At 46.0% G+C, this 10,582-nt stretch overlaps 1 protein-coding gene across 3 annotated transcripts; it reads left to right on the top strand.

The window, feature by feature from the left end:
• Positions 1-128: 128 nt before the first annotated feature.
• psip1b (PC4 and SFRS1 interacting protein 1b) lies at positions 129-10,388 on the top strand. Of its 3 annotated transcripts, none has more exons than XM_011487166.4 (12): positions 129-294; positions 1,561-1,668; positions 1,741-1,805; positions 2,401-2,536; positions 2,640-3,857; positions 4,041-4,196; positions 4,604-5,137; positions 5,464-5,576; positions 5,649-6,795; positions 7,437-7,538; positions 7,692-7,899; positions 9,857-10,388. In XM_011487166.4, exons 2-12 carry the CDS (start codon positions 1,585-1,587, stop codon positions 9,904-9,906), a joined length of 3,813 nt encoding a protein of 1,270 aa, XP_011485468.1. In that variant the 5' UTR covers positions 129-294; positions 1,561-1,584; the 3' UTR covers positions 9,907-10,388. The 3 variants fall into 3 exon arrangements, with proteins under 3 accessions (XP_011485468.1, XP_011485470.1, XP_011485469.1); XM_011487168.4 differs by having other exon boundaries at positions 7,692-7,790; XM_011487167.4 differs by having other exon boundaries at positions 5,467-5,576.
• The last annotated feature ends 194 nt before the right edge of the window (positions 10,389-10,582 follow it).

Below are 10,582 nucleotides of genomic sequence, written 5' to 3' on the forward strand. Positions count from 1 at the left end.
GCTGTTTTTAAGTGATAGATGAAAGTTTATATTTTAATCTAAACGGTAACCCTAAAATTGTCGGTTCAATTGGCAAATAACTTACCTTGAATTTGTTTTTAATCAAATGCACCGTCTGACTCTGTGTCACCCCCATCTAGTTGGTACAACCCGGGACTAAGCGGGAAATCGTAGGACGTGACGTCACTCGGGAGCAGTGGTTAAACATGGCGACGAGCAGGAGGGAGTAGCTCTTTAAATGAAAGACTTTTCTTGATCACCTTTAGCATTAGCGGTCAGACTTTTCCTCCGCAGGTACGTACGCGTTCAGAGCGCGGTGGGCAGGCCGCACACGAAGCCCGCGTCTGCGGCTGCGCGGCCGAGCTCTGGCCCGGTTAGCCTAGGAGCTAGCATGCTGCAGTTTGTAAACAATGAGCTTTTCGGTCTGAAACCGCTGAGTTGATGCGAAACGGCTCTAATAACGCGAGTCCAGGAGGTTACATACAAGAAAATACTGCTGAAGTACTACTACCACGTGAAACTTACTTATACATGACAGGAAGCTTAAGGGTAAAACACAGCAGCAAATATCAACGCGCTAACTGTATAACCGTTCAGAACAATCCTCAAAGACTTAATGTTTTAGCAAGAAAACACATTTGTGTTAAATAAATGGTTAATTTCACAACATTTCACTGATAGCTGAAAAGTCTTAATTTATTTTCAGTTTATGAAAGAAAAAACAAAAAATGTACCAAATTCAGCAGCACCCATGAAAGGTTTTCCTTGAGTTTAACTATTCTGTGATTGTTTGTTTAGTCTGTTCATCCCTGGTTTCAATAAAGTTTTGTTTTTTGATTTAATAAACAAACAGGTGTAAAAGGGCCTGCTTTGCCTTTGTGAAACAGTGATATTATCCCAACAGCTTACACGTCAGAATTGATGCTGAAAATATATAAATGTGTAATAACTCTGTTTACTTTAAAGGCCACCCCGATGCACGCCGTATTTATGCCGTTTCTAACATGCTCTTGTGGCATTTTTGATAAAAGGGGACATAAATAAAGAAAATGAAGCTTAAAATTGAGGATTTCTTTATTCAGATCATTGTGAACCAGGAGCAGATGAAAAAATGCTGTTTTGTAAAAAGATCGTGTTTGTGAGGTAGAAAATGCAGTAGGCGGGTCTTCCTGCCCTGCTGGAAGGCTTTAATGTTGCTGCTATTTCTTTTGCACCGCCAATGTTATGTTGAGGGTGTGAGGGGCTGTAAGCTAGCAGGAGAGCGTGAACAGAGAGCTCTCAGTTGAATGGGTAAGGGGGCGGGGTTGCTCCACAGCAACAGTCCTGTCCACAACTTGAAAGGGAATTTCTAATGAACTCCTGGCGCTCTGCAGAAACTATGTCCTAGAAAACAACACAGGTTTTTGGATTTTAAATCGTCATAAACATAATAAAAAGACCACTGGTGACCCTTTGAAAACAGATCAGAAGATGATCAGAGCGGGACGTCAAACTAAAATGCCTAAATGTTTAGGTAATACAATAATGACGCATTACTTTTCTGAACTGTCTTCCTTATAGGTTCCATTTTGTAAAAGCAGCAGGATGCCCGGGAGAAACGGTGACCAGTTCAAAGCCGGAGACCTGGTGTTTGCCAAGATGAAGGGCTTTCCGCATTGGCCTGCCAGGGTATCGTCACACACAAACTCTGCACTCATTCCTGCTGCGGGCCGGTCCGGTAACCCTGCTGTGTGTTTGCAGGTCTGTAAGGCAGACGACGGCTATAAGAAGAGAGTGCCAGTGTATTTCTTTGGGACCCATCAGATGTACGTACAGCTGACCTTCTGTGTGACGCCATAACATTATCAGGATCATTGTAACCTATAGATTTATTTTGAGGGTAATTTAAAACATTTTAGAGATAACAACTGGTCCCATCATTGGTGTGTGTTCTTTAAGACACGTTTAAAACTCTTCTTACATCACCAGTTTTTGTATTAGTGGCTAACCTGTAGATTTTATCGACTGAATGCGTGTTCATCGTATGGATTGGCTGTAAGTCATTAGTTAGTCGGTTCAAATCTCAGACTGAAGCCACTGAGTAACTTATACATCCAATCCCCATTACACTGAATTTTAAGTTTTTCTATATGGAACGTTAAAAAATGTAATGTGTGTTAAGTTTATGGTAAAAAATATTTATTTCTTTTCTGTCAGTCCTTAACATGAAGATTTAAGTTTAAATCTTAGGATTTTTAGATTTCATGTTCAAGTACAAAAGTTTATTTAACATTCTTTTTACCTTTATTATGTCTGCAGCTTAATTTTTATACATTTTTATGTGGAAATGTTCAGAATTTGCATTGATATTATTTAACAGCTTCTAAAACATAACTCTTCCTGGGATTGATCTCACTTCAGAGGAAACATCCCACCACAGAACATTGTTCCTTATTCGGGCAATAAGATGAAGTATGGCAGTGGCGTTCGCATCCGAGGCTTCATGGAGGGCATGTGGGAGATCCAGAACACACCTGGGATCGGGACTAAGCTCAAGGTTTGGTCCTTCCTCATTTTGGTCTCATCGTTATGGATATCTCTGGTCAAAAGTTAAAAAACTTGTTAGAGGTGTTGGGTTTCACGTTCTGCTGTCCTTTCAGGTTCCTGGAAAGAACAATGATGCAAAACCCTCCAAACCGTCTGCAGCTGCAAAAGCTGCACCTGCAAAGAAATCTGGAACATTTAGGGGTGCATCTGCAAAAACATCTGCAGGAGTCAAGACTGCACCTGCCAAAGCACCTGCAGCTACTAAAGCTGCACCTGCAAAAAAATCTTTAAGATCCAAGACTGCAGCTGCGAAAACATCTGCATCATCTGACACTGCACCTTCAGAAACACCTGCATCATCAGAAGCTGCACCTGCAGAAACATCTGCAGCTACTAAAGTTGCACCTGCAAAAAAATCTTTAAGATCCAAGGCTGCAGCTGCAAAAACATATGCATCATCCAACGCTGCACCTTCAGAAACACCTGCATCATCAGAAGCTGAGCCTGCAGAAACACCTGCATCATCAGAAGCTGCACCTGCAGAAACATCTGCATCATCAGAAGCTGCACCTGCAGAAACACCTGCATCATCCAAGACTGTGCCGGCAAAAGGATCTGCAGCTACTAAAGTTGCACCTGCAAACAAATCTTTAAGATCCAAGACTGCAGCTGTGAAAACATCTGTAGCATCTGACATTGAACCTGCAAAAACATCTGTAGCATCCGAGGCTGCACCCGCAGAAATATCTGCATCATCAGAAGCTGCACCTGCGAAAAAATCTATAAGATCCAAGACTGCAGCTGCGAAAACATCTGTAGCATCCGAGGCTGCACCTGCGAAAACATCTGCATCATCAGAAGCTGCACCTGCGAAAAAATCTATAAGATCCAAGACTGCAGCTGCGAAAACATCTGTATCACCCGACACTGCACCTGCAGACACATCTGCATCATCCAAGGCTGCACCTGCGAAAACATCTTTAGAATCCGAGGCTTCACCTACGTCTCCAAAGCCATCAGAAGAGTCTGAGTGTGCACCTGCTGTAGCTCAAACTACAACAGCCAACACACTATCTGCATCTGTTGATGAAAAGCTGAAATCAAAGCCTGACAGCAGAACATCGTCTGGTAGAAGTACTCCCAACAAAGCAACTCAAGAGCTTCAAAGCCTTGTTCGGACTGCTACGAGAACTTCATCTAGATTAACGGCCGATAAGGCAAGCGACTCCAAACTTCCAGAATCTTCAGCAACAACAAAAGGTTCAAGAGCGCTGACCAGAGCAGCGTCTACAGAAGAGAGTGGAAGTGAAAGACAAGAGTCTGCAAAAGAGGTTAGTTTACAAAGAAACACAATCAGAAATACTGAGTTTAAATCCAACTGTATGCAGATGACTCTCTGCTTTATTTTAAAACTGCAACACCACAAATTTTTATACGAGTTTTAACTATGGATTTGTCCTTAAAAAGAAAGAAAAACATCATGAATCCATTCTGGTTCTTTTCTGTTTTTTCAGACTAGAGCGAGTAGATCATCAGAACATAAAACTGACACCACAGTCACAGCTGAAAAAGAAGCCAAAAACAGAAGACAAACCAAAGGAGAGACTCCTGCGGCTGACGGGGAGGAGGCAGCTCCTGCAGCTAAGAGGAGCAGAGCAGCGCCCTCAGAGGTAACTATGACGACCGCAGAGCAGATAACAGACAGCAGAGGGACCCAGAGAGCAGCTCACAGCCTGAGCCCTGATTTCAGAATCTGAAATCTTGACTAGTGTGAGTCACAAAATCTTTTAATGTCGCAGGTGCATCCTTATAATCAGTCTATTTTCACAGTTCTTCTTTCTTACTGCACCTTTTAGCTCAAATGTGACCTCCACATCCTCAAAAACTCATCAATATTGGCACAGACAAAGTACCCAGTGAAAATGAATTTTGGATAAAGTGAAGGAATAGAAATGTCCAAGTGATCTGATTTTGACAAAATGTGGATTCAAGGGAGAAAGAAAATGAAATGAGCGAATAATACTCGTGTTTTTATTTGAAGACCAACAAATGTTGAGGTTTTTGTGCTCTTTGTCAGACTGGTGAGGAACAGGAAGTGAAGAGGAGCACACCTGCTCCTGCTGTGAAGAAAAGGAAGGGCGGAGAGGAAAAGGGAGAAACGCAAGAGAAGCAGAAAGAAGAGAAGAAACATCAGGATGAAGGAAAAGAAGAGAAGACACTAGAGGAAAAGACACTAGAGAGGAGGGGATCGAAAAGAAAGAAAGAAGAGGAGACTGCTGAGGAGGAGAAGGAGGGAGTGAAAACGAGAAGAGCTGAGACAAATGAACAGAAGCAGGAGGCGAAGAGGAAAGACGGCAGAGGAGGAGAGAAAGCAGAGAGGGCGAGGAGAGAGAAGAACAGTGAGGTGGAAGGCAAAGGTAAGACTAGAGGGAAGGAGGAGCAGCCAAAAACAGAGAAGGAGGGAGAAAGGAGGAGGGAGCTGAGGAGCAACAAGAGCCAGGAAGAGACGGAGGTGAAGCAGGGTGACGGCGTGGATGAGAAGACAGAAGAGGAGGAAGAGAAGCGTGACAAACGAGAGAAGCAGACAACCTCAAAGGAGAAGGAGGACGAGGTAATCCTCCTTTTTTCATCTGTCACAAAACTGTGGGCGGGGCCTCAGAAAAGGAGGCGGTCCTAATGTTTAAAACAGCTCATTGGTTTAAAACACAAACTTGCCACAAGTGAAACCAACACATGTCAATCAAGCTTTTCAGAACTCAAAAGAGCAGAGGCTCCGCCCCTTTTTTAGTGAAAGAAACTGTAAAAATGACAGGAAATCTGCAGTCTGACTAGACAAACGCGTCAGACACTCTTGACGCACAGCCCAACTGTAGTCCGGTGGCGCCCCCTGCAGGTCCAGAGGTAGTACTTGTAATTCATGATGATCTCTGTCTTCAGCAGCCACACCGCTCCATCGCCGACAGGAGGGAGAGCCTGATAAAGTCGCTGAGAGGTCTGCTGAAGAACGGGAAGGAGGTGAAGAGGAGGAGGGAGGCGTCGAAGAGCAGCCAGTAAGAGAACCAACCGCCTCACTCTTTACAGCGGCTGCAGGTTTGAGGTGACGCATCTGTGTGTTCCTGCAGGAAAACCGACTGGAAGAAGATGAGGGAACGCTCTAAGGAAGGAGGGAAGACGAAGAAAAGGGAGGAGAAGACCAGCGAGAAGGACAGACAAAGGAAAGAGGAGAAGGAGAAACCAACAGCAGATTTGAGAAAGAAAGAGGAGAAAAGAGGAAACCGCTGGAGAGAGGAGGAGAAAGAGTCCGCTCTGAAGACTGAACGGAGAAGAGAAGTGAAAGATGAGAAAGAGGAGAAGCCAAAGCAAAACCGGGAGAGGAAGGAGAGTCGAAACGGAGAAACGGAGGAGAAAACCTCCAGCAGGAAGACGACGGAGAAGAAGAAAGATGAAGAGAAGACGGAGAAAGGAAAACCAGCAGAGACGGAACAGAAAGAGAAAACTTCTTCCACAAAATCAGCAGAAAACAGGAAAGACAAGAATAAAGCAGACGAAGGTCAGATGGAGCAACGAGGAGCCAAGCAGGAGTTGGAGGTCCAGGAGAAAACCGACAGACCGAAGGAGAAGAGAGACGACGAGAGGAGCGGGGAGGCTGTGCAGCAGAAAGAAGAGGAGAAGAAGGATGAGAAGAAGATCATTGGAAAGATCGTGAAGGCCTCCCAGGGCACAAAGATCCAGGTGAAGACCATGATGGGGGGGTCACCGCCTGTAGTGGAGGAGGACAAGAAGAAGAAGGAGGAACACGGGGACAAAAACCCAGACGAGACCAGACAGATTTCATCTGAGCTAATGGAGAAGAAGGAAGAAGTGAAAGAGAAGAAAAGCTCTGTTGCTGAGAGGAAATCTGAAAGACTGAGCACTGACCAAAAAGAAGAAGATGTGAGGAAGGAGGAGCCACCCAGGAAGAGAGGAGGAGCTGAGGTGAAACAAGAGCTGAAGAAAGAGGAGGTGGAAGAGAAGAGGACACGGGAGCACAAGAGGAGAGACGAGGGAAGCAGTGAATCTGAGGGGAAGAGTGACGGCCCATCCGAAGAAACGAAGGAGAAACGCACCGACCGGTCCGCCAGAACAGAGAGCCAAGGAGGACAGGCGGAGAGGAGGAGTCTGGACGGGACCGGGGAGGCGGAGCCCAAGAGCCGCGGCGTGACGCTGACCGACTCAACTCTGCACAGGATCCACGGAGACATCTGGATCTCCCTGAAGAATGACAGTCCTGTAAGACATGCTTCTGATGAACGAATGAAGAGACACCTGCTCCTGAGGGGGGGAGGTCCAGGTGTCTCTTCCTCTGAGGAGACACCTGGACCTCCTCCCCTCAGGAGCAGGTGTCTCCTCGGGGGAAGAGACACCCGGACCTCCCTAGGGGAGGAGGTTGTCCAATAGAAAATTTGGTGGGGGTTTATTTAGCTGCACTTCTTAAGGATCAACTCCAGAACAGTTTCTATTGACTTCACTCATGGGGGGTTCTGGTTCTGGAGGTCTATTTAGCTACAGCCCCAGGGCCTCATGGGAGGAGTTTGTTGAAGGAGTTTTTTCAGCATTTTCATTGTTGCTGAAGATAGTTTAAATATTTATACTTAAAGTTCTGCTGAAAAAAATGTTTTTAAAAGAAGATTTAATTTAACAAAACGTCCTGACTGATAACTGATGGACAACAATGATGTTCATAAACTACAGCAGGATTTTGGTTTCCTTCCCCCCACAGTGTGTGTGTGTAAGAGGGGGGGGTCCTTATCTTTAAGAAAGTAAATGCCCCCACGCATTTCTCACAGCATCTGAACACGGTAAAATTCCCCTTCCACTGAAATGCGTCTGGTGTTGGTGCTCAGATGTAACGTCCCGTCCTCCTCCTTCAGGACATCAGCAAGTGCCTGGCGGCGCTGGACCAGCTCAGCATGCTGTACGTGACGTCGCAGCACGTTCAGAGACACAGCGAGCTGGTGGCCACGCTCAGAAAGGTCAGCCGCTTCTCCTGCAGCAGCTTTTTAAAACGTCTCAGTCTCCAGGGCCTGAGCTGAGACGTGGAAACATTCACAGCAGCATCTGATTCTTTAGAGGAGAATGTCACTTTGACTCTTCTTTGACCTTTGACCTTCTCCCTGCTGCCACAGATGCGATACTATCGGGCCAACCAGGCCATCATGGACAAAGCCTCTATGCTGTACAACCGCTTCAAGAACGCCTACCTGGTGGGGGAAGGAGAGGAGGTGGTGAGTGCTACCTTTCTGCGGTCGCTGCTGGAGGAGAAGGAGCAGGAGGAGGCGCAGCGGGTGGAGCGCTGGAGAGAGAAACTGCAGGAGGAGGGCAACAGATCCCAAGGTAGAATCCTTGAAAGTCCAGGGTCTCCTTTGAGACCTTCACTGAATGAATGTCCACTTAGGGCTTAGGACATCCCATAATACTGAGCCTGCCTCTACCCCCATTGTGGGTGTGCAAGTTGAAGGACAAGGGTGGACTTACATATTTCTGAAGGCCTCATGGACTGTGCACTCCTGAATGCATCATACAGTGCATGCTCCTGAATGCATCATACAGAGCATGCTCCTGAATGCATCATACAGTTCCTGCTCCTGAATGCATCATAAGGTGCATGCTCCTGAATGCATCATACGGTGCATGCTCCTGAATGCATCATACGGTGCATGCTCCTGAATACGTCATATAGTGCATGCTCCTGAAGGCATCATACGGTGCATGCTCCTGAATGCATCATACAGAGCATGCTCCTGAATGCATCATACAGTTCCTGCTCCTGAATGCATCATAAGGTGCATGCTCCTGAATGCATCATACGGTGCATGCTCCTGAATGCATCATACGGTGCATGCTCCTGAATACGTCATATAGTGCATGCTCCTGAAGGCATCATACGGTGCATGCTCCTGAATGCATCATACGGTGCATGCTCCTGAATGCATCATACGGTGCATGCTCCTAAATACGTCATATAGTGCGTGCTCCTGAATGCATCATACAGAGCATGCTCCTGAATGCATCATACGGTTCCTGCTCCTGAATGCATCATACGGTGCATGCTCCTGAATGCATCATACGGTGCATGCTCCTGAATGCATCATACGGTGCATGCTCCTGAATACGTCATATAGTGCATGCTCCTGAATGCATCATACGGTGCATGCTCCTGAATGCATCATACGGTGCATGCTCCTGAATGCATCATACGGTGCATTCTCCTTAATACGTCATATAGTGCGTGCTCCTGAATGCATCATACGGTGCATGCTCCTGAATACGTCATACAGTGCATGCTCCTGAATGCATCATACGGTGCATGCTCCTGAATGCATCATACGGTGCATGCTCCTGAATGCATCATACGGTGCATGCTCCTGAATGCATCATACAGTTCTTGTTCCTGAATGCATCAGCTTCTATGTGCTCCTGAATGCATCATAAGGTGCATGCTCATGAATGCAGCAAACAGTGCATGCTCCTGAATGCATCATAAAGTGCATTCTCCTGAATGCATCAGGCTCTGTGTGCTCCTGAATGCATCATACGGTTCCTGCTCCTGAATGCATCATACAGTTCCTGCTCCTGAATGCATCATACAGTTCCTGCTCCTGAATGCATCATACAGTTCCTGCTCCTGAATGCATCATAAGGTGCATGCTCCTGAATGCATCAGGCTCTGTGTGCTCCTGAATGCATCATAAGGTGCATGCTCCTGAATGCATCATAAGGTGCATGCTCCTGAATTCATCATACGGTGCATGCTCCTGAATGCATCAGGCTCTGTGTGCTCCTGAATGCATCATACGGTGCATGCTCCTGAATGCATCATACAGTTCCTGCTCCTGAATGCATCATAAGGTGCATGCTCCTGAATGCATCATACGGCGCATGCTCCTGAATGCATCATACAGTTCCTGCTCCTGAATGCATCATACAGTGCATGCTCCTGAATGCATCATACAGTTCCTGCTCCTGAATGCATCATAAGGTGCATGCTCCTGAATGCATCATACAATACATTCTCCTAAATACGTCATATAGTGCATGCTCCTGAATGCATCATACAGTTCCTGCTCCTGAATGCATCATACGGTGCATGCTCCTGAATGCATCAGGCTCTGTGTGCTCCTGAATGCATCATAAGGTGCATGCTCCTGAATGCATCGTACAGTTTCTGCTCCTGAATGCGTTGAATGTCTGCTTTCACATGTTCTGCTGTTCTCCTCTCAGCTGCTCATCCTTCATTCTCTGCGTTTCTTCTTCTGTTTCTGCCTCTCAGAAATGTTTTTTTTTGTTCCAGGTTCCAGTGAAGCCGTGTCTTCGTCCCTCTGTGACTCTGTGAAGGTCTGACATCGTGGATCGTGTCCTCATGAACACCCCGCATCACGTTGGCATTAACGTTTTTCCGTCACGAAGCTGCAGATGCAGGTCTGGACTCTGCTGGGCTGAAGCTCCGCCCTGCTTTTCACAGAGAAACGTGTCTGAAGCCGTCACGCAGGCATTAACATGCTGTTGCATCACTTGAACTTTATTTTGAAAGCTGGTTCTCTGAACGTGGTAACCTGATTGAAAGCATTAAACCCTTGAGGATTTGGTTCAGGCCTGCAGAAAGGCGCCGGACGAGCTGCTGTGTTCCTGTAAAGTCTGTATAGAAATGTTTTATGGTGTCACGCTGGGATTTGATTGGTTTAGATGTTTTTATTCTGTGTAGGACTGTTTCCGATCTGTTCTGTAAAAACTCCTTTTACTTTGAAACACAGGTTTTTTTATGAAACCAAACTGTTGTTTGTTGGTTTGTTTGTTTTATGCAGTAAAGGTTTGATCCTGAAAAACTCCCTGATCCAGTTGAATGGATTTGCGAAAATCCTGGTTTCATCTGACCTTCTCCTGAGTCCAGAGACCTGGAACCTTCAGTGGTTCTGCTCTGAGTCCAAAACGCTACAAAAACACACCGTTATGTAAAGAGGAAAAGGTTCAGAGGTCCAGCTCTGCCCGTCAGGATTGTTCAGTGTCTTCCCCAAACATT

Source organism: Oryzias latipes, chromosome 18 (genome assembly GCF_053564925.1).
Source record: "Oryzias latipes strain Hd-rR chromosome 18, Olatipes_Hd-rR_3.1".
Classification (NCBI taxonomy): Eukaryota; Metazoa; Chordata; class Actinopteri; order Beloniformes; family Adrianichthyidae; genus Oryzias; species Oryzias latipes.

Bases quoted from the DNA above. Each gene is read 5' to 3' on its own strand.
- psip1b (XM_011487166.4), top strand. From the start codon at position 1,585: ATGCCCGGGAGAAACGGTGACCAGTTCAAAGCCGGAGACCTGGTGTTT. The intron at 2,537-2,639 runs GTTTGGTCCTTC...CTGTCCTTTCAG, and splicing joins GGATCGGGACTAAGCTCAAG to GTTCCTGGAAAGAACAATGA. The intron at 5,138-5,463 runs GTAATCCTCCTT...CTCTGTCTTCAG, and splicing joins CAAAGGAGAAGGAGGACGAG to CAGCCACACCGCTCCATCGC.